Source organism: Rhagoletis pomonella, unplaced genomic scaffold (assembly GCF_013731165.1).
Source record: "Rhagoletis pomonella isolate Grant_MI unplaced genomic scaffold, Rhpom_1.0 Rhpom_scaffold_00004, whole genome shotgun sequence".
Classification (NCBI taxonomy): domain Eukaryota; kingdom Metazoa; phylum Arthropoda; class Insecta; order Diptera; family Tephritidae; genus Rhagoletis; species Rhagoletis pomonella.
In genome coordinates, this window is record NW_023458558.1 from 43016620 (window position 1) to 43041867 (window position 25248).

General features: G+C 33.7%; 1 protein-coding gene across 1 annotated transcript in view; it reads right to left on the reverse strand.

The window, feature by feature from the left end:
* LOC118738486 (hyphally regulated cell wall protein 3) overlaps positions 1-25248 on the reverse strand; it is a 42478-nt gene that overhangs the window by 10341 nt on the left and 6889 nt on the right. The window contains exon 2 of the mRNA XM_036469421.1: positions 479-625. Coding sequence (XP_036325314.1) covers positions 479-625 — 147 coding nt within the window. The remainder of the gene's footprint in view (positions 1-478; positions 626-25248) is intronic.

Genomic DNA, 25248 nt, shown 5'->3' on the forward strand with positions numbered 1-25248 from the left:
ATCACAACCGGTCGTACTATTATTCTATGTACATCCCTCTAAGACTAGGTTTACTACCCAAAGAAATCGCTCAAAATTGCCACCAGCTATCAATTATGCAAATCTTTATGCATCATAAAAACCGCCATATGAATTGATCGCTAATAGCAGGAGGGCTGAGATTTTTTTATGTAAATTTTATAAGAAATGTCAAAATATAGCTATTAAAAATGTATAATAATTTACCTCATTAATACCACATTAACCGATTTCGATAATTCTTTTTCTGGTGCCTCAGTGGAGGTCCCATACTAATTTGGTTTAAATAGCATTTATATGTAAATATGCATTGATTGCCATGAAGATTCGTTCTTCAATTGTGGCACATAATCCGTTGGAAGAATATCTACCAGAGAGGCAGATCACGGGTATGTACAATTTTTAATACTTAAAAAAAATACTTATTATAACTAATCGCTTTTCACTCGAAAATACTTACTTCCATAACTTTCCTAGTGATTTACTTAATTCTGAGTTTTGTAGATGAGGGTACTGCTTGGACATCACTCGACGTGCAGCTTGTGCCCAGACCATAAAAGCATTCATGGGTCGCTTAATGTGATCCTTTTTACGATCTGAAGGAACTCTGTAAACGCAAAAGAAAGCAAAACAATGATAAGAGAGCATTACTAAGAATTTATGCATTACAAATTTAGGTCGCGAAAACATGGTGAAAAAAATTAAAAAATTTTTTTTAATGAATTAGATCAAAACAGTTTTAGCTAAATATTTGAACTTGGCCATGAGCAAAGAAACCTGAGTAGAGTTTAAGTCATAAAAAATATTCACCCAATTTAAAGCGAAGAAGCTTTGAAATCAGTAAGCTGTAGGTCAAAGCAAGCAATCTCGTTGGCTTATTTAAATGTTTAGAATAAGCAAACGATGAATATATATATTTAAACAGTAAAGATCATTTCATCATATATTGTAATCATAATATATTTTAATCACTTAAACAATCAACCTCTGCCATGAACATAAATCTATCATTTTTCGCCACTACTTTAGTATTCCACAGACACATATATATATATATATATGTATACATACGAATGCATTCATTCCACACGGAAATGCTATGAGTATTATCATTACTAAGAAACAGCTGGCAACTCATTCTCCAGACACGTTTCCACTCTTCCTGTTACACCTCCTTACAGCCATCGTCCTCATAAACTAATCTACAGATATATAAGAGCTCAACAAAATAATGAATAAAACTTACAGCTCAAAGGGAAATACCTAGAGAAAATAGTAAGACAAAAACTATAAGAGTAAATTAAAGAGCTGGAAAAGAACTGAACAGCAGTCCACCCATCTACTTGCGTGCCGCAATCATCTTGACATGACCGTTGCATACCAAGTGCCTGAGGGAAAGCAATATACACACATACACACATACATACATAAAATCAGAAGAAATATTTATTTTACGCCCTTCATAAGAAGCTGTAGTCTTGCAGTGGTCTTGCTGACAAATATGTATTTAGATAAATTTGATACAACGTTGCCAGATTTTTTTATAATTCAATGTGGCACATAATTTTGTAAAGTTGCTTAGGTGTACATATATATTTACAAAGTTTCTCCAATCGATTGTAAACATGTAAAATGAGGATCCTGCAATTAAGAATTATTTATATCATTATTTCACTCAATCCCGAAGCATTTTAAAAATTCCGGTATTTCGGGATGCACAAATTCTAACCCCGGGATCCGGAAATTTTTCGAAATTTCGACATCATCACAACTTTTTGCATTTTACAGTAGGTTCGCCTTTTTCAAACCACACAGTTTCATTGTCACCACATTTAGTCTTAGGGGAGCATAATGCCCCTTAGGAAAAGAGTTCATAATTTGATGTTTAAATAAATATGTTTATTGTATTCTAATATATCTAGATTACTTGTCAAAAACATTTACTCATATTGGCAGAAAACGCTAATAAAGTAAAATGAAGAACAACTCTGCCACACTGTAAAAGCTTGTTGTGTTTTCAATTGCTACCAGATTTTTCGTTATTAAACAGTTTTTGCACAAAATATTTGAACAAGTACTATTATTTGGTGTTCTTTATTTCTCGTGTTTCATGTCAAATGAATTAATTTTTTCGTTTTCAACATCTCTTTCATGCTGTAAATTAATCAGTAAAAATCTCGGGATTCCGGAGCTGTAACCCCGAGATTTCGAGACATGGAAAAGTGTCCGGGATCCCGAAATACCGGTATTTTGAATCCCGGGATTGAATGCCCTATTATTGACCTAGTTGGCACGATATATCCGAAACTAACATTTAGGACCGTTTGCACCATGTCTAGTTAACGCTGACTGGAGGTGCATCCTTTAGTTAAGCTTTATTGATCACATGTTATATATAATATATATACAGTATCGTTCATATCTATAGCACGCCATTTCAAAGTGATATTGTGTGCAACTTATGTTTATTTATTTATTTTTGAGAATTTTCAATTAAAATACTGTTCTTTCTCTAACAAACCCCATATAAACCCAAGTTTAACAAATTGTAGAAAACTTCATAAAAGTGCAACCAATTTTCACCTAAATTTCAAACTTTTTTCTCGGAAGTGTTAGAATTTTTCTGAATACACAGTTTTATAGCCCAATCAATTTTTGTCTGATAATGTGCAAATTTCAAGTAAAGTTAAACCAAAATTGTTAACTCATTAATCGCCATCTTTAGACCGAATTTTGGTATGTAGTTTTTTAGGCCATTAAATTTTAGTATAATAGAGTGCAAATTTGAAGTGTCTAGTACTTACCATTGATTTTTGGATTTTTTTTTTTTTGTTGACAGTGTTCCACATTTTTTTTTTCATACAAATCAAAAATATCGGAACATCGTCAACAAAAAAATTTCCAAAAAATAACGGTAAGTCCTAGACTACACAACAGCCTACCAAAATTTTGCCTACTTTGCACAATTTCCATAGTTTTTGCATAGAATCTGAAATTTGAATTTAAATCGTATTTGTTAAATAATCAGATATACTAAAAAAAATTACAAACATTGCATAAACTAAAGAAAGATAGCAAAACTTGCTAGAATGTCGCGTTCCAGCCTTCATTTGTTTCACTGCATGTATGTATGTATCTCCTGCTCCCACAAAAAACAATTTCTGTTGTCCAAAAAATTTTCTTAATCTGGCAACACACCAATGATACACAACCCTTGCATTCTCTTGTGCTTTGTGTCTCAGACAGCAGCGTGATAAAATTTCAAAGTCAACATGAGGTGTTTCCCTAGATATTAAAGAAAATTGCAGCTTAAAGTAAGTAAATGCCATGACAGGGTCAAAATCTTATTACGGCTTTTTGCAAAAGACAGACTATGACGGTTAAAGAAAAAAAAGGTAAGTTAAGTGGCAATGGCAAGTGTCATTTATCATGGGTACTAAAGTGATAATAATGCTCTGTAAAGAGGAATACAAAGTGATTTTCTAGCTCAAAAAAGGGGTTGACTTTGCAATGTGCTTGTATTAGCGAATATAGTTTTTTAAAAAATACATAAGTATAATTAATTATGGAGATCATGATATATATTTATTTAAACTAGGCGTTCCAGTTAGTGTCGAAATTCGACAGTTTTTTTAATTTTTAAGAGCCTTGGAGAGGTTTTCTAACTTAACATGTAGCAAAACTTATAAGGTACAAAGTAACTTAACGGAAAATTTCATGCTTCGGAAGTAAAACGTGACTACAATTTTTTATATTTTTGAAGGTCTTTGGAGGACTTCGGCAGGACTTGGAATAATTTTGAACCAATTTCGTAACCATAAAAACTCTCCTCATCTACAGAAAATTGTCTTTCCAATGGTGTTCTTGGTTTTGAAATCGGTTCGGTAGAATCGCCAAACGAACGGAGACAAAATTTATGTTAGCGTATTAATATATAGAAAATAGAGTTAATTAAAGAGAAATATGTATAGTATGCATACATATGTACATATGTACATAGTAGTTTGTGAATAAAATGGGTCGTATGCACAAAGCCTAACAGTCTCATCATGTATCTCTGCCACACAAATCGTTCGCCACTTGGTACTTTGTAATTCGTTATCGTCTGGCAACACGAAAACAGCTGATCAGGATTAGAACTACGGAAATCCTAGATCCGAATAAATGAAGTGAAAACGCGTAGCAGAAAATAAAATTCCGTAGTAGATATTTTTTATCTACATATATTGGGTCGTCATAATTTGCCATTTTTAGTTAAAATAAATAAAATAATGCATAAGAATAGCATTTAATCGTCTCCTGCAACTATACTATTCTCAGCTCATGTTTTTTTTTTTTTGTTAACGGTAGTTAAATTTTTTGTAAAAAGCACTCCTGCAGGGGTTCAAAAAAATTATTCATCGGATATTTTCAGGGAGTCCTTGAACAAATGAAGCACTAATAAGAGACGGATCAAAATTCGGATCTGGCAAGAGTGTTTGATTCTGACAGAGCCAGCGCGATGACAGAGAAGCGATGGGACGGGATAATGGAAGAAGATAAGCTTATATTTGGTAGCAAAAATGCTGAATATTCTAGTAACAAAATAATACGATTTGTTTATTTTTCATATTGTTCGAGATGTGTACATGAGGAGGCTGTAAGCAATGCTTTTTCTTAAAATTTAAGATCTTTTACTCGGTTTGTTCAAATAAATTTAAGTAAAAGTTATGACATTTTAAGAAAACGCTATTGCTTAGTTTCTATGTATACTGCCAAATATATACGTATGTATATCTTGTGTACTTCAATTTCAATTCATGCACCCGTAAAAGTAAGTGTACTTATACACACCCGAACTTGGTTTCATTCACACATTTGATGCGATCGCAAAGTGACTTACGCATCAAAGTGCAAATATGCTGCTAAATGCTTCATTTACACCGGACGCTGATCAAGAATGCCAAACATAATAATGTTGCATGCAAAACGCGTAACATATATGTGAATTAAGGTGGTCCAGAGATAAGTAAAGTCGGAATTTTAAGGCTCTCACCCCCTACGATTGTTCTATACCGAAAAAATAAGCCCAATTTTTTTTCTTAAGTAAAGAGTATTTAGAGGTCGCTCATAGTTTTCTTTTAAATGAGGAAAAAATAATTTTTGGTAATAATGGTATAGAATTCTTGAGAAGCAATATTTTTCGATCGTAAAGCTCTGTTTCTCTTAAAGAGCCTTCCAATAATTATGTCCAGTTGTTTATTTAACAATTTTTTAATAACAACAGTATTTTATAGGTCCGCAAAAACTCCATTAAGTGCAATGATGGACACCTATAAAAAATAATTCGTATGAAAAAATTACACTGGTCTACAAATTTCAACTTTTTTTCTGCGAATAAGACGGGACCTGGTGTTTCTGAACGGATTTTTCGTGCTGAACACGAATCCGGGGTCAAAAATGTCCCATCACGTCACGTTTTCGAGAAAAAAGGGGTTGAAACCCCTAAAAACAGCGTTTTTGGCCATTTTCGAAAAATTATAGAGCTGAACCCTGACGTGGTACAAATTTTGCATATATCAGAAATTAAAGGCTAAACCGTGCCCTTTCGAATGAGCCCTATGCCGAATTGATCGCGTGCACCCTTAAAGCAGGGGGTGTATTTGTGTTTAGGGGTGCAGGAAAAATTGATCACAGAAAGAATTTAATCTTAAACGATCATAGAAAATTAATAATGCCAAGGTTTTAACTATATTAAAAGTCGCTGATTACGAATCTGCAGTTAGATTTTAAAAATTTAAGAAATTTATATGGTCGTTTAAGATGAAATTCTTTCTGCGATCAATTTTCCCTGGACTCCTAGACACAAATACACCCCCTGATCTAAGGGTGCATGCGATTAATTCGGCATAGGGCTCATTCGAAAGGGCACGATTTAGCCTTTAATTTCTGACATATACAAAGTTTGTAGCACGTCAGGGTTCAGCTCTACAATTTTTCGAAAATGTCCAAAAACGCTGTTTTTAGGGGTTTCAACCCCTTTTTTCTCGAAAACGTGACGTGATGGGAAGTTTTGGACCCCAGATTCGTGTTCAGCACGAAAAATCCGTTCGGAAACACCAGGTCCCGTCTTATTCGCAAAACCCTTGTAGACCAGTGTTATTAAATGAATAATTGGGTATTATTATTGGAACCATTTATACCAACAATTTTTCGTAGATCCTTAAAGGAACCTTTTTGAAGACAATATTTCTTGAAAAATAAGTCGTGTTATTATGCAATATGTATTTCATATGAAATTATCATTTTCCATGTTTAAGAAGTAACACCAAACCAGCAATTACGATAAAAATAAAAAAATTTAAGAAAGCTATCAACTTATAACTGTTACAACGTGCCACGATAGAATTTGTTGAATTATTCGGATACAACGACTTGCTCAGCAGACATGTATTATTGAAAATACTAATCAGTTTTGAGTTCGTTGGTCATTTCTGAATAAGAATAGCTTTATTCCGGTAAATTTATCACAGTTTTAAAATATGCCTTTTTCGCGTAAAACATGGCTTCTCCGACCAGTGCCACCCTATTGTACAGATACATACATATGTAAGTACCTACAATGTATTATCGCCATTTTTTGCATTTAAGTACGAAAGGATGAAAAGTCGAGCGCACTTGAAGCTATCATTTTAATGAGTTTTGCACATCTACATGTTTTCAAAAGCAAAACAACGAACAAAAGAAAAAAAAACAAAACAAAACCAATTGCATCCGAAAGTTACAACAGCATACTGCACAGCAACAAGTGCCACAACGGCGAAATGCATCAGTTGATTGTGATTAGCGCGCTGTCAAGCGTGAAGTGCCCATCCGCGTAAGCGCTGAAGAAAGCAAAGGAAGCAGCCAGCCGGCTGACAAAAAATGCGTGTTTGTAAACAAATACACATACATATGTAAGCACACATCTGGGAGCTTAAAATAATAACTTAGCAGTGGACTTTACTATTTTGTTTTTTTTTAACTAGAACCGAACTAGTTCATTTCGGTTTCGTACATACTGTCCGCTTTAACATACCCCTGATGGTGTTAATTTTCAAATTTCTTAACATTTTAATTTGAACAGTCCTATTTATGGATCTTTCAGATATTCATTACAAATGAGCTACACCTGCTTACACCTGATTTTTAAAATGAATTTGACAAGGTTTGAAGTGGAAAATTTGTATGTTAGTAGCATTTAGGTACTTCTAGCTCTAGGGGCCATTGGCCTGTAGATGTGCAGTAAGCTTTTATTTTTTTAAAGAATTGCCAACTATTAAAAAATCCAATTCGAGTTATTTAATAAATTAAATGAATTATTAAAAACGGGTATCTATCAATAAAAAAAATTGTATTGAAAATTTTTTTATTGGAGAGTTGTCACCTGTGTAAAAAATTAAATTCAACTTGACTTAAGGGAATTAGGTAATTGGAATATGTATCACAAATGGGTGTCAAATGAAAGGGGTTTCGAAGGTTTTAGCTTGGAAATATTTTGAAGAGGGTTGCCACCTGTTCGCATAGTCGAATCTTATTAACTTATGCAAAAGTGATATGAAATATTAAAATACGTGTGCCAAACGAAAGAGTATTAAGAAAGGATTTGTTTCGATTTTTGGAATATTTTTGAGGTACTTGAAAAGTGTTGCCACCTCCTCAGAAAGATAAATTCAATTTATTTAATAATATTAATAGTAATAGACTGACAGCTGGTGTACGCCTGGTAGTTTTCTAATGCCTGCCGAGGGGCGAACGCTTTTAAAAAAAAAACTTTGCCTCTTCTTTTTGATGTTAGTCTGAAACTGTAGTACGCACTACTAACCACTGCACCGCAGTTAACTTATTAAAATAAAACATTTTGTATTTACTATAGCAAAAAATTTTGCATAAACCCTCTCACTTGGAGAATATGAATTTTTACTATTCTTTCAACTCTAAAAAAAATTCAACTAAGAATAAGAAAACAACGAATAAATACTAATAAAGCAAAAACTACAACAAAAATAATTTTTTATTATAAAAATAAATCCGAAATTCCTCTGTCACGGGTAGGACAACGATTGTCACGGGTGGGACACATACGAATTTGTATATGAAAATAAGTTTTTAGTGCGGGCCATATTAAAGGTTAGTTATTAAAAAATATAAGAGGCCAAGTAGAGGTTCAATTCACCCACTTTTATCTAGGGAAAGTCATATTAAGACTCACGGTATACTGCAGCACTCTAGATTTTTTTCAATGGGCAATGGTGTCACCCATACTAATGTATAAAATGTGTGAAAGCATGAATTATTAGCAGGCCTATATGCATTTTTCGAATGCACTTCTGCGCGGTTCATCCGATTGCAATGAAATTTAGGTGATATATTCCGAGTATGTCAACGAGATTTACAAGTTTACTTGGACTAGCTAACAGTTGTTGAAGTCAAGATATTTTTGAATAATCGAGTTTAAGGTTCGATTTGGCTCATATTTTAATATATTATCAAGGATACCATTGCGTTCCCAATGTGCAACCCCCTTTCACAAATAAAAATCTAAAAAATCAACCACAATTTCTAGCGACTTGAAACTTGCTTTTTGTTTTACTAGAATTGAACGGGCAGCAAAACTGCATGCTCGAAAAATTTCTATGTAGAATTAATGAAAAAAAATTTTCTGAAAATAATTTTGAATATTATATTAGAACAACGTGTACACTTACGTTTGACACTGACTGTATATTTATTTATTTATTTAAAGAAAGGGGTTGTATCTGTAAGACTTTTTTGTGTTTTATAGTACATGAACTGGTTGGTAGTTACACAAAATGTAATTCCTTAACATTACGCTGTGTAAACTTAAAACTATGAGTTCGGCAAATTGAAAAAACTAATACATATATATTTATTTAACATACTTAATACAAATCATCAGTTAAAAAGAGAAAAAATATAGAAATAAATTAATTTATTAAAATTAAAACTTAATTTAGACCTATTTTCCATAAAGACCCTACGCATGACGATGCATCTTAACTTTAGTGGATTCCTGGTGGCATATAATTTATTGTATAGCCAAATTATTTTTATTTTATAGCCAATTAATTTTATTTTATTGGATAAATTACCAGAATCTGAACTTCAGATACCAGGCAACGAATTTTTCGATTTTTGCCTACTAAGGCGGCACTGCGCTTATACTTACTACGGGGTCTTGTAAACATATGTACATATGGATAGGTTCATACATACCCATATATGTACTTAGTACATACATATTTTAATGCGTGCCTGCAAATCCGAATGTAAACATGAGACAACGCAGGAAATATGCACCAAAGTGGACTTGTGTCATCTGTCAGAATCACAGATACTTTGAAACTGCAATCTGGTCAGCATTTGAGATATCAGAGAGTAGATGCTTGATTTGAAAGGGGAGAGGAATGAAAAGCGGAATCGCATGGCATGTGCGTATATACATACATATATACTAAATATATGACATACATATATGTGTCGATTTGCTGGCAGAGTTCAGCTACTATGTATAAAACACACAAGAATCCAAAAGAGCCCAAAATGTGTCAAAGGAAGAAGAAATGGAAGCAAGCTGGCAAAGCTGAAAATTCTGTACCTATGTATGGATGTACTATGTACATTAGGGTGGTTCAAAATAGGTAAAGTCGCAATTTTCAGGCTCTCACCCCCTAGGACTGTTTTAAATAGGAAAAATTTACCCATATTTTACTATTTTGAAATCAAAAAATATTTAGAGGTCGCTCAAAGTGCTCAGAGTTTTCCATGTAGTTTATATGTGGAAAAAGTACTTTTCATAGAAATGGTATCGAATTCTTGAAATCGATATATTTCGATTGGAAAGCTTTGATTTTCTTCAGGAGATTTCCAATAACAATACCCAATTCTTTATTTAACCATTTTTTAATGCCAAATATTTTTTATTTATCCCCCATTGTATTTACTGGCATTTTCTGGGGGTTTTAGCGGACCTCTTAAATATAGTTCGACTTTACTTTTTCACATGCACTTTAGAACCACCCTAAAGTACATATGTGTCTAAGTAAGTATATTTTTCTGCTTTGTCATTCCATGTTAATTACATTTTGAGTGTATGTACAATATACGTTTTCTGCATTTTTATTTTATTTTGCCATTTTCTTAGTTACTTCCAGTAATTATGAGAATTTTTATCTTTTAATAAGAGATCCTAAAATGTAATTGAGTGCGCACTCGCATTGTTTGTAGCCGCAGCACTTTTTTATAGGATGCATAAATACATACGTACATATTGTCTGTATATTCAGATGCAAATTTGACAAGTCCGGTACAACAATGCTAACTGAATTTACAGCATCTGCTTTAAAAAATTCATGCTAAATTTAAGATTTAAATATAGTGTTTATAAAATTATTTTTCATACACTTAGAGTTGCAAAACGATCGATGGCACTATCGAACCAGATACCTGCTGAATTGCTGTCATATTTTGTTTTACATACATACATACATACATATGTATAGGGAAGAATTTATACATATGTACCAGGGATGTTGCGAATATTTGCATTCGCACTCGTTATGCGAATGATTCGCATCATTTTACACATTCGCATTCGCATCAAGTTATACGAATGTTTTGCGAAAGCGAATGTGTACATGGGCAGAGAGTCCACTCTAATATTATTGAAATGGCTCTAACCGTACAATTCTTTGTTCTCTTGATAAATTATTTGTAAACAAATTTTATCAAGATTTTTTTTCAAGTAAATGCTCTCATCGAATTATGTTTCAATGCCTATAAAATAAAAGGCTCTACGATTTCCACATGAATGGAATTAATTTCATTGTCACATATGAAAAATATGATTTTAAAAGAAAAAAAGCTTTTGACTGCCATAGCCGTCCGCTATAAATTCTTTTTGTCGTAGGTTCAAATGCCGGCACATGCAGTATTTAAATTATAGAAAAAAAAAAAACATTTTAATATGTGTACAAAATTTATTTTCATATGAAATTTCAATTTGTAAACGCTTGTCAATAGCATTTTCAATCTTGGTAATTTATCAAGAAAAGATCTTTTGCTTTCTGTGCTAAAATTCCAATTCTTGATAAATAATAAAAAATTTAAAAATTATAAAATTTTTGTATTTATCAAATGCACTGAATCGGGCTGTAAATCTGTCTAACCAGGGTGCGGCCAATAATCGGCTTTTAGCTTCAGGCTCTAAACGGTTAAGTAGTATATCAAGCAACATTGATGGGCCTTCAACAAGTAATGCTAAAAGTCTTATAAGCAACCTAGAAATAATTTAAGATTCCTCCAGCAAAAGCGAAGGCTCGGATGTAGAATCTGGAGACTTTAAAAAATGTAAAAGTAAAGCTCAATTGAAGGCCTATCTTATAGAAAAACGAGCTCTTCTCGGTGATGAAAGTCCTCTCCATTGGTAGAAAACCAAACTAAAATACGACAATTTGATAGATCTGGCCCGCAAATATTTGAGCGGTTCAACCGCCAGCGTTCCAAGTGAGCAATTGTTCAGTGGAGCCGGCCTTATGTACGAGTCTCGAAGAAATCGCCTCATGGGAGAAAAGGCAGCAAAATTATTTTTTTTTGAATAATAACTTACAAAATTTTTTAAGTAATAAAAACGATGACTTAAGTTGGTTATAGCTTTTTAATGTTATTCCTAACATTCGCATTCGCACATTCGCATTCTGAAAATTCGCATTTGCATTCGCGAATGTGAAAAATATGACATTCGAAACATCCCTAATAAGTACATATGTGACGGTGTCACGCATTTTCCTCCATGAAAAGTTACTACGTATGTTCGAAAATTTGTTTTGCATGGAAGAAAATAATAAAACACCATCGCAAAAGAAGTATCCAAAGTGAAGGCGAATTCTTAGGCTCTTGAAACTTCGACATTATTACTAGAATTTAATGATTTAATGGCCTACAAAACTGCATACTTGGATATTTTCTAAAAGTTATGAATACAAATTTTGCTGTTATCATTTTTTTTATTTTCTCTGAAAAGTTTAAAATGTGGATTTATATGGTATTAAATATTACATATGTATATAATAAACTAAACTTTAATAAAAAAATTAATAAAAGTTAAACAATTGTTCCTATTTTTACACATGACAGTATGTATATTAGGGCGGGTCAATTTTCGTGGAAATTTTTTTCAACTATGCGCTTATATATATTATCTTAGCATTTTGCTATAGTGTCATAAAGATGTGCTTAAATTATTTCTTATATTTTTCTTAAAACTTCCACCAGAGGGCGCTACGATGCAAATTTTCACATTTTCTTCGAAAGCTATTTTCGCAATTTGACAAACTCCAAATTGATTTTAGACCTATGGTTTGCTTAGAATTACACGTAGAATCCTCCCATAGTATACGCGCAAATTAAAAAAAAAATAAAAATTACCCGCCCTAATGTATCTACATACAGGCATTTTTATAACATGTTTCCGCGAATGATTCCTTATTAGTTTAAGCCGGTTTTATCAACGACTGATAAATTTACTACTTTTGCATTAAAAAGTCTCGATAGCAGAAAAAAAGAGTATTTTTTTGCATAACTGTGCAGTGTTTTGGAAAAAACGCAGTATCCATTTTTGGAGTAAAAAAACAACGGCTTATACTGCAAAAACAAAGTATAGATACTAGCGTTAGGCATACATGCTGCATGCACCCAAAGTATTGAAAAAATAATAATACAATATACTATACATATTTAAGTATTGGAAAATAAATTTACATTCCATCGAAATAAGCGCAATTAGCACCTTTGATGTTGTTGTCGTTTAAGTACCTGTACATATTTACCAGTAGTAAACAAATTAATTTTCGGTTAAAATATGCAGTTTGCAGTCAATATGTTGCAGCAACACAAAAAGAAGCGAAAACCCACAACGAAATTGACTACGAAGCCAAGAACAAATATTGATTGAAAAGATAAAAGTGTACAACAACACAACAAATCATTTGTATGTGTGAATGTGTTTGTTTGTTTTTTTTTGTGAATGTATATATATACATATATACATACATATGTATGTAGTATATGTATATGCATCCAACAGGCATAATTTCCAAACGCGTTGCAGCAAAGTTTATGGAAGTGTGACTTGGCTGCAACAATGCCCAGCGCAAATACCTGCCCATTCAGCTGTCCGCTACATACATATATGTAGTCACTTATCAGCCGGTGCGTCACAGTTCCCACGCACTGAATATCTAGTAGTTTACAATATGTATGTACATAGAAATCTATGTTTATTTGTTTGTTAGTGTACTATATGCAAGTAAGTCGTTAATTTTTTGGTTTTCTGATGCAGTCGGAAGCTGTTAGTTGGTTATTCTTTGCATTGTTTTTGTTTTGTTAACTTGTTGACTTGTTGACTCTTTGCGGTTAATATTTACACTGAGTATTTTTTTCACTCTTGCTATTAATGTTACAGGTTGCTGCAGCGGTGAAAGATAAGCGATGACGCTTACAGCAAACATAATTTCCATTCACTTTTACAACAAATAAAAATGCTTTAAGCATATACATACATACATACATACATAAGTAGTATAGGGCAGCGGAAAGGCATTAGCATTTACCGAGGAAAACGTGCAGCAAATTGATAAGCAGTGACAGCAGCCGTGAAGCTGATAGAGCTGCTGCCATATAATATTTTCACTACGACATACTTATGTATGTATGTACATTAGACTGCATCACCAAAACAAGTTGCGGTTTTTCCGCCAGGATTAGAAAACTTTTTTTTTTGATGCTGTTTCTTTTTTACTTTTTTTCAAAGATCGATTTACGAAAATCTAGAAGAACTGAGCCAAAACTATTCAGATTTAGACTTATGCATTCTCAGTATAAAGGCATTTTCACACTGTTATTTTATTTCTGTCCAAAAAAAAGTCATTCATGTCCAAAATTTTTTTTTTTTCAAACACCAACACATCTTAATTCAACTTTGAATGACCTTTTTCTTTCATCCTTTGAATGAGTTTATTAGCAAAGAAATAAAAAGGGTGAGAAAATACCTTTCCAACGACACCTCACAAGTCTAAATCGGGAGAGTTTAGGATCAGTTATTTAAGTTTTTCTTATACCAATCTTTGAAAAAAGTTAAAAAAAAAACAGCATCAAAAATCTCATCATTACGATTCCGTTCAAATTTTTTTTTAATTTTTTTGAAATATTTTAATGCAAATTTTTTAAGCTTAAACATTTTTGTCATTTGAGGCGATTGTTTCAAAAAAAAATCTTTAATAAACTATTTTTATTCATAAAAAAACATTATTTTTGGAGGTATTTTCAAAGCGGTCCAGCTCACTTAAATCTTAATATATTCCCGAAATAGCTTGGTGCACTTAAATTATAATAGATATTATAACTCTAACGGAAAAGTAGTATCGATTTTGTTTTTTTTTTTTTTTTTTTGAATGGGGAGTGATGCAGCCTAATGTACCCATACCTAGCATTGTTGCAAGATAAAGTAGCTTAACCAAATTTCGTTGTCATTCACCTGAATTCTTGATTACTTTGAGAAAAAATTACCTTCATAAATTTGTTTATGTCTGAGATAAGTGATTTTGAGGATTTCCAGGTAGGTCCTTTTGCGCTTCATTGAAGATGACTATGGGCTTCTGTGTGGGTAGACAGGTTTCATTTAAAACACACACTTTTTGTGGATACATAACCAAAAATGTAGCTTATCTAAATTACAAAGAGCCCACTTGAGACAGCTAATCATCACGCAATGAAATTTTATTCTTAAAAGTCATTAAATACCAAAAATTATTGAAAAACTAATAAAGAAGTCTAAGTTCGTGCGAAACCGATCCTTATACAAATATACCTGGTATAGTTAAACCAAGCTTCGTAGAAATCGTTAAAGCGGTACACCGAGGTACACTTATCTAAACAGAAGTGGGCGGTGCCACGCCTATTTCCAAAAAATCTCTTATACTTACGGTGACCAGATTTCTGTACAAAAAAAATGCAAATAGGAAAAATACATTTTAGCAAGTTTTGGCTACTTTTCTTTGTTTATAAGTTTTTATTATTTTTTTATAAAATATAGACTACTATCTAAAAAAAAACAATGTCAATCAAAATTTCAAACTTTGTAGAACATTTACTAAAAATCGACAAATGTTGATCAAAATTTTAAACTTGTTAATCAGATTTTTCAGAGTAGGTTCGACGAATTTTTTGTATGGAGAAAATGAGCAACATCTGCCACAAAACAAACTTTACCAAAAATCAACGGTAAGTCCCAGATACTTGAATTTGCACTGCGTTTTATTAAAATTGAATAAGCTACAAAACTGCGTATGTAAGAAATATGATTTAAAGCTCAAAATTTTGATGAAACTTTGTCGAATTTTGCTAAATTTGATTTACATGGGTTTTTTACATAAAAACTACACTTTCATAAAAAAATAGTAAACATTAAATAATCGATAGGGGAGTAGCCAAAGAATGCTGAATGTCTCTTCCCTATTTATATTGTCCTAACTGTATCTACAGCTTATATTTTTCATATCGACGAATTTTTTGAGGGAATTAGTATTATTTTTTTATAATTTCACTAAATTTAAGTCTGAATCGTTTCATTAAAAAAAAAATTATAATTATAAAACATTGCAACAAATTTTTGATGTAAGAGCGCAGGTGATTATGGCCCGTCAGGTAGCCAATGAGCAACTTGATATCGGCTCAGTTCGAAAGATGTATGTACACATATATCTTTCTCAGCGAAAGGATAACCAAAAAGAGAACCATCTGGGTCCACAAAACGTTCTGGCCCCACAGGTACAGACTTCCAATTCCAATACGTCGGCTGTTTCATTACCCATGACCTCGCAGTGTCCTGGTATCCAGCATAGTAACACCGCGTTCCTTGCTATCAAGGATTTAGTGGTATCAAAGCACTCCTTGACGATCCTGTGGTGATCGTCCTATTGGAAAGGTCGCTTATGGCCGCCTGGCTATCTGAAAAAATAACTGAAAAATCGCCTTTTAAACACTCCTCACGGCTCGGTCTGGAACAAATTAAGATTTCTAGTACCTTGGCCCGAATCATCGTAGACCAAATACCTATTGCAATTGAAAATTTGGTGCCAGATCCAAAGATAGGAGCTCCTGCTCCGCCCTCCTTCTATGATGCCTCTGTGTACCGGTGTGCATATCTGGTATCTAGTTCTGGTAAACCAATTAACCAGACATCACTGTTTGGAATTTTGACAAAAAATTTCCTCCCAGAGCAGATTTTCTTCGACGGTTCAAGTTGTTCTCATTGCTTCTGTCACCGACAGTAGAGCCATCCTTTGGAGTTTGATAGCGTGAAAAGGCATTTTTTTTAGAATTTTTGGTCACCTGACTATGGAGGCATAAGTTGCAATCGGACGGACTATAGTTTGGTATAGCCATTCTATTAGTTTGGATTTTGTTCGACCGAAAAGTCTTCGACAGACCCACATGACTCAGGTGGATTTACTAAGAGTTTTGTCTAAATGGGTATTCCAATTTAGTCTCTAACCGAACCAAGGTTCGGCTTGTACCTTCTTGTAAACGGCACCACAACAGTATTTTCTGGGTTTATGCTGAGGTCTAATAATGACAGTTAGTTTTACAAATACGTCTTGGCCACATAGTATGCACCACTAACCGAAAAAATCCAGCTACATATTTATACTTTTTACCTGAGAAGTAAAGCATAAACTTATAACATTTGTTCATATTTACTGTGCATTTATGTATATAAAAAATACATTGTAAACATCAATAAAATACTAAAACACGCAATCACTTAGCTATTCAGGAGATGATTCAACGCCCGCACATTCATTTCCTACACCCACCCTAACCAGACGATGGCTCTAAGGCACAAGAATTGCGTGATACTTCATACACACTCTACAGACCAAATTGTATCTCAAATATTTATGTATATATGTAAATATTACTGTGCCAAAATTCTATCGTAAATATTACTACTTATACACCTATATTAGGGTTAGTTTCTTCGATGAACCAGGCAACTTTTTTACGAATACTAAGTATGTAAGATAATTTCGGTAAAAGTTAATAACTGAAACTTCTACTTCAAGTCAGCATGGCAGAACAATAACTCTATATTTATGTATTTGTTTATATGTACGTACTATAAATTATTTAGAACAAAATATATTGCGTGGGTTAACCTAATTTAATCTCATCCGTATTTGTCCGTTTGAATGTAGGTATATAACTAGGCACCAGTGTTGCCAGGTGTCCGACTGGTCGTCCAATCATAATTGCTTGATAGAGATGTCAGTGGCAGAAATACGTCGATGTTTTTCTTTGAAGATTTGCATCGAAATGTACATCGATGTATGCCCTTCGATGCTTCGATTTGCATAAGATTCTCAGGTAAAGCTTCACAATATTAAATAAACAAAAGAAATATAGCCAAAACTGGTCAACAAAAAGCGGTTCTATTATTGCCGCCAGTGTAAATTACAAATCACGAAAATCCCGGGATTCTACTCAAATAATCCCGGGATTTTCACTACTTCAAATAAGGATTCAATAAAATATTACATGATGACTCTAGCATTTAATAATATTTTGGTTATTTCAAGACATCATCCATTCATACATATATACAATGTACATAGTATAAGTACAAGTAAGGCAATAATTTTTTCTGTACAACATTTACCAGCGCAAATGGGTGGTTGTGCTTGTCATAACGAGCAAGAGCAGCACAGAAGCAAAGGATACGAATAACCACAGCTCAAATCGCATGTCAAGCTTGTCATAACCATAATGTGTTTGTTTATCCTTGATTTAGCCAGGCCGTGTTGGTTGCCGGGTTTATTGTGAACTTTGCTTCTGACAAATCATCGTAGTAAAAAAAACTGAGTTTGCATTTATTTTCCTTGTGCGCATACTAGACCATACTTACATACGTAACTGTCATGTCGACCATACTGACATCGCTTTGAAGGACATTTAAGTGGACACACAATTTGAATCGGAGCGTATAGTAAGACATTTTTAAAGTAGCTTGAGGTAAAAATAGCACAATGAAAAGAATAAAGGAATAACTAGGAAAAATTGACCGATGCACTAATTTTTGAAGTGAAACTTCTTTAGCGGCGGTTGGTGGGTTGAGAGTAAATTGGCAAATTCAACGGAAATTGCACACGGAAATGGTGCAACGAAAATGGTTGGGACGGAAACAAGTGCTTCTTGAATATATGTTATTAATTTAACAAAAACTTGCTTATAAAAGGTTAAAGAATAACACTTAGAATAAGACCAATACAAGAATGAAAGTAAAGGTGAGTAGATACATAGAGAAAGAAAAGGGTAAAGGCAAAGGTAAAAACCAAAACAAAAACAAAGATACGTAAAGATAAAGGCAAAAATGGACACCAAGGTAAATTTAAACACTTTTCTTGTATAAGCGCAAAGGTTAAAGGGAATATGTAGATGAAGCAAATGATAAACATAAAAGTGAAAACTAAGATAAACATAAAGAAAGGATGAGGATGAGGATACCGATAAAAGTAAAGATGAAGATAGAGGAAGAAAGATTAGAATAAAGGTAATTATGGAAAAAAGGATATAAATAAAGACCCAGAGACTCAATATGGGAACAATTTTTAAGATTTTCGGGATTCTCGGGACTTATCGATAAAATAATCGATATTTTTATCGGTATTGTTATCGATTTTGTTATCGATTATTTATCGATTTTGTTATCGATTATTTATAGATTAAGTTATCAATTAATTATCGAATTGGTTATCGATTTTGTTATTGATATTTTTACCGACTTTGTTATCGATTGTTTTTATCGATTTTAAAATAGATTTTTGTCATCGATTATTTATCGATTTTGTCATCGATATTTTTATCGCATTTGTTGTTGATATTTTTGTCGATTTTGTTATCGATATTTTTATCGATTTTCTAATCGAATTTTTATCGAAAATGTCATCGTTTTTTTTGTCGATATTTTATCGATTTTGTTATCGATTATTTGTCGATTGTGTTTTCGGTTTTGTTGTCGATAGAAAAAATACAAAAAGTATAACCTTAAGTAAAAACAGATGTACGTATGTATGTATGTATATTGGTTATGAGACAAAATAGATATGTAACGAAAGTTTCACTTCTCCAGTGTGGGCCAGGCGCACTTACTTTTTTAAGTATATTAATTTGAGAGCAATTCCCTTCATATTTTTCTTTATTTTTCACAATTATTAAAATATTTTACTGGTTGTAAGTAAAATTTTCCAGAAAATTTACACATATGTATGTACATTAAGGCGGGTCAAATTTTTTTTACTTTAAGCGTGTAGCATAGGCAGATTTCTTCCTTCAACCTTTTCGAATACTGATATCAAAGCCCACATTTTCTGTTGAAAAAAAATCCTTTCAAATATTTGTCTGCCAAGTATGTCTAGTGAGCAATTGCTCAGTGCTGAAGGTCAGCTTTTACCGTTAGACAGAAGCGTTTGCAAGGTGAAAATGCCGACAGGCTATTATGTTTACATTATAACATAAAATTATTTAATTTTCGAGCATTAAAAATATAAGTTTTTTGTTGTTAACTTTACAAACATAAGAGTGGAAGCGCGCACGGATTACCACTAGACCACATTGGCCCGCAATGATATAATTGAAGCATTATAAAACAGTTGCCGAATAAAAATTACGCTCCGCAAATCTATCAAGCAAAAGGACCTTTTATATGTCGCAGAAACAAAGGTAGACGATATCGAACAAAGATGAGAAGCCATTGGGGGCTTTCGTGAGAACTATTCTAAGCAAGATCTATGACGTTCGCGTGGGCGACGGTTACGAAAGTGAAAGGACATTTAAATAACAATCCAAAATTAAACTTAAGTGACAATTAAATTTTCATCTGAAATTGGCCCTAAGATTAGTTTTAATATCATCAACTGGTTTTTGTAAAAAGTTTCGAAAGAGGGTATTGGATATAAGCCGTTGACATGTAGCCCAATACTTATGTATGTAAATGCTTAAACAGACGGCAGCCTTGATCCGAATTAACTCGGACTCAATCCGGATCAACTGCAGTTAATTCCCGAGTTGATCCGGATCAACGCTGCCATCTGTTTACGCTTTTAATGTGGCACATTGGCGGTAAGCCAATTAAAGTAAATTAATTACAGACATACATATATTGCAAAGTTTACTCCGAAATGCGATTTTGCGGCAGACAACTGCATTACCAATTTAAAATCGTTTCGAATTTTTAATCAGTTCACACAAATTTCCACATAAAATTAACTTTACTATTTTTGCTTTTATGAAAACGTTTACCATTGTCCTTTTATTTACACAAACATACATTTATATTTTGCAAACATACATACTTGTACATACACACATATTTAAGTATATTTGAACAATCCTTTTTCCAACCCAGATTCTCATGCGTCATGACAGTAAGCAATTAACAGTTGGCCGCGATGGTCAGCCGCAGGTGACCAAAAATCTGTTGTTGACAGTTTTGATGTCCTTTATTGTTGGGTTAAACAATGCAAAGCGCTGTGTATGTCACGTGTGTATGTACAACATTCATATAAATATATATGCACGTGAATGCAAAATATTTTTTTATACTAACATACAAGTACATACTAAATATGTATGTATACAACTGTATCTTCTTCTTATTATTATTTGACGCTATAACACCCTAAGCAATTGTGGTCGAGTTCAACAAAGCACGCCAGTCGTGTTTCTTCTGTACCAACTGACGCCAATTGGAAATGTCTAGAGAGCCAAGTCCATCTCCACTTGGTCTTTCCAACGCAGTGGGGGTCTCCCTCTTCTTCTGCTGCCACCAGCGGGTTCCGAGATGAATACCTTCAGTGCTGGAATGTCGGTGTCCTTTCGAACGACATGACCAAGCCAGCGGAGCCGCACTGTGTCCATGTCGTTGTAATTCCATCGTTTGGGGTACTCGCCTTCGCCAACGCGAATACTCCAAGAGCCGCCTCATCGAATGTTGTCATTGACCACTCTTCTGCGCCATATACCAACACGGTCATGATCAGTGACTTTTATAGAGTGTGGTTTTCGTACATCGAGAGAGGATTTTCCCTTTAATTGCCTACTCGGTGCAAAGTAGCACTTGTAGGCAAGAGTGATTCTGCGTTGGATCTCCATGCTGACATTGTTGTCGGTGTTAATGCCGGTTCACAAATAAATGAAATTCTCTACTTTCTCGAAATTAGAACTGTCAACAGTGACGCGGGTGCCAAGGCGCGAACGACCATATTGTGTATAAGCGTTGATGCGTGCACCTTATCAGCTCCTCGCCGCCATACTTGCTGGCAGGCCGCCGACTCCATCAGCTTTGTTGTGTTTCCTCCATAACTTAAGTACGTTCTGGAGATCAGTCACTAGGTCGCCATGTTCGCCATAGTCGCCAGGAGTTAGCCTTGAAGCCTTCCGTAAGTCTTTGGTAACATTTTCGGAGATTTTTCTGTCGGCCAGCATTTCAGGCTCTTAGCACTCACGTATTACGGTCCCTCTCTCTCCTTATTGCGGCAAATACGCCTCGCTTCCCTCTTCAGTTCCCTACACCGATCCCAAATATATATTTTTTTCTCTGCAGCTTCGTGATATTCCTCATAACCGCATAACTTTTGTTTAATTTTGCTAAGAAAGTATTAAATTAATAATGTGTGGAATATTTTTGGACGATTGGTGCTTCAAAACTTAAAAAAAATCAGTGCTAAATTCATGTTAGTCGATTAGACTAATAATTAGTGTTAACGTATTAAGAATATGATTAGTGTTCCAGAGTTGAGCTCTCTTTGTTGTTTGGTCCACGGAGTGTACGTACGTCTAAAACACTGAAAGCATGCCTTCCGTCTATCACTACACTACGGTTCTTCTATTCATGTAACTAGTACTGCATACTACCAAGTTTCGGGTACCAGCGAAGTCAATCAACCTCAGTCCGTTGTCAGACGTTTCGTCGTCCTCGCCCACCTTGACATTGAAATCGCCAATCACGATTTTGATATCGTGACGGGGGCAGAGCACGTATTGATGCTCCAAGCGCTCATAGAAGAGATCTTTCGACGCCTTGTCCTTCTCTTCCGTTCTCTCCCACCCCGAATTTGCGCTCCCTAACATAGCAGCTGTAGTGGACATCGCAGGCCCCAGGCATTTTTTGTCTTGCCCCGTCCAATGCATTTCTTCAAACGATGTGACATAAAAAATTAATTAATTAATTTTGGTACGTGAATTTGGTGAAATATTTTGTATAGATTTACACGCTCGAAATTTTTTTTTAAATTTCGTATTGTCATATTCAGCATTTCTATCAATTTCGTGCCTAGTTTTTATAATGATCGAAGTGCATCAAATAATTTTGAATTCTCTTATTTTTCCCCAATTTTCTGACTAGCGGCTTTGTGTGCTTTGTGGTTTATGTCAGTTGCAGGAAATTCTCAATAATTATGTGCATACGCCTTCATATATACATATGTACATGTATATGTACAGTAAACCCCGCTTAAGTACCTCACAAAAAACGTCCGCTTTTTGAGGTACTTTGACGGGTTGGGTACTTAAACGAACCCGCTTAAGTACTTTTCCAATTAAAACACAGTTCATTCCCTAGCAAATACCAGAAGCTTAAAATTGTTTAGAACACTGAAAATTTCACGAAAATTTTAAACTTTTTTCTCAGAAGTGTTTATAGTCCACTAAATTTTAGTGCAATAATGTGCAAGTTTCAAGTGGATAAAAATTACCGTTGATTTTTTATATTTTTTTTTGCCGAACGTGTTGCGAGAGCACTTGAAGGGGGAAAATTATAAGTGAAATGATAAATGGGGTACGAAAAATTTAGGTACTTAGTCGGGTTGGGTAAATAAGCGAGGAGGTAGTTAAGAGAGGGATTTTCTTCAGATTAAATTAAAGTATTCACGGTGGCCAAAAATGTTGGTTACTTAAGCGGGTTAGGTACTTAAGCGGAGGGGTACTTAAGCGGGTTTCACTGTATGTGTATATACATAAACACGTTTTAATACCATAGAGGTAATATTTCTATTTGAATTCACATATTTTAGTTTGTACTTACTTATTTTCTATGAAATACTATCGAAAATGTGTATAAATTTATTTTTTCCTCCTAACGTTTTTTTAGAAAGCTTTGAAGTTTTTTTCGGTCATGTATATGTATGTATGTATATGATACATATTTCTTTGTTAGCAATAGTATAAAAATAGTGGTTGATTGGCACGCACACAATAAATTGGAATAAAGCTCTACACAGAATTGCAGCGGACGACGGTCATACTAACTTGGTTTAGTTCCGATAATTGGATCATGAAGAAACTAACGGAACTACTAAATTTTTTGTAAGCTTTAAAGTCGGTTGTTTTTCTGTTTAAAAGTTACTTGTGTTAGAACCTTTTTAAATCTCTAGCATTTTATAACAGAACGGGTAAAACAGAGTGTAGGTAGTGTAGGGCTGCCAGATATCTCTGTTGCCAAACCGGGACACTTTAGGGAGGGCCTCTCGCTCCCTTCTCTTTCATTTCGACGTGCGAAAGGATGTAGTGAAATTTTATTTTGACAGACAAAAACAAAAACGTAAAAACATGAGATCATGAGATCATTACAACGTACGCCAACAAAACAAAACAACTTATCACAACTAAAGCCTAGAGAATTTTTCACAATGCATGAAATTTTTTTTCTTTATAAAAATACAGTTTATACTAAATATATGAAAAAACATAAAAATAATATTGCTAAACTTTGTGCTAAACTCGGGAAAATTTAATAAATTTGCATACAAATTTGCCACATTCTAATCAGACTTTTTAAAAAAAATTTTTAAATGAAATTTTGGAGCCCATTAAATTTCAGTTGATTTTTGGTATTGTTTTTACTGAGAGTTTCTTCCATACAAACTATGTTCGATAATTCTTTTTATATGGAAGACACTGTCGGCAAAAAAAATAAAATAAATGATAAAAATCAACGAAATTTGCTGGCAACTTCAGACTTGCACTTTATTAATTTGCTCAAAAGCTACATTTTCAAAATTTTTCTAAAAGATCTGATTCGAAATTGTGATCTGATGAAAGAGCCTCCGAGCCAATAATTTTGTACGGCACTGTACTTATAACGTCCCTACACACGAATAAAGGCGCGCTAGTGTTTTGACGGCGAAAAAAGGTGTTTAAAAAAATTTTGCGAAAAAGAGCATTTGAAGCGTCTTTTTTCGCCGTCAACTTTTGAGCTCGCGCCTTTATTCGAGTCTAGTGACGATAACTACTCTAGGTTTCATGAAAGAAAAAAATTGAATTACAAGATAACATTAAAAATCAGTCATATTTTTCGTTGCTGTGAACTGGTTTCAAAACTTCTGCCTTTTCCTTAATATAATTGTAAAACTCTGTGCACGTCATTTTGAACGTATTTAGGTACATATACTAATCATCAACTATTGCTTGTGCAGAGTTCAACTATCTCGAAATGTGACTATTTCACAAATTAAACCGGTGCACTGAGAGAAAGAAGTTTAGAATTAAAAAAGCGTGCTAAATTAAAAAATACGCATATGAAAGAGCACCAACCCAACTCGTAATACATTTTAGTATTTAGTATAGAAATATTCAATTCAAATACGACCATATTAAAATGAAGCGATATGCAATTACCGATTGCTTTTTCATAATTAAGTTAAAAAAAATAATTAAATTACATGCTGGTTGTAATTGGAATCGAACCCTGACCCTCTGGAAATTAGCAAGCATCTTCGCGCACTCAGCTATAGCCAGACATGTAAATGTGCATTTAAATGTTGAGTTTGAATCAACACCACGCGTGCGTGTTATGAAAATATTATTTTTAAATACGAACATTTTTAAACGACAATCAAATAGGAAATATTCATGTTTACTATGCGTTATTTTCCTCAGTGAATTCATAACATTTTTCGGAATATTACAACGCGTTTTTTCTCTTAGTGTAGTGATTTTTGAACTTTTATTCAAATTTGTGCAATCAAATCAAACACCGGGACACTAAAACGAGACCAGGGACATTTTAAGGTTGGACCGGGACACCGGGACAAATAGTCTAAAACCGGGACATGTCCGGGAAAACCGGGACGTCTGGCA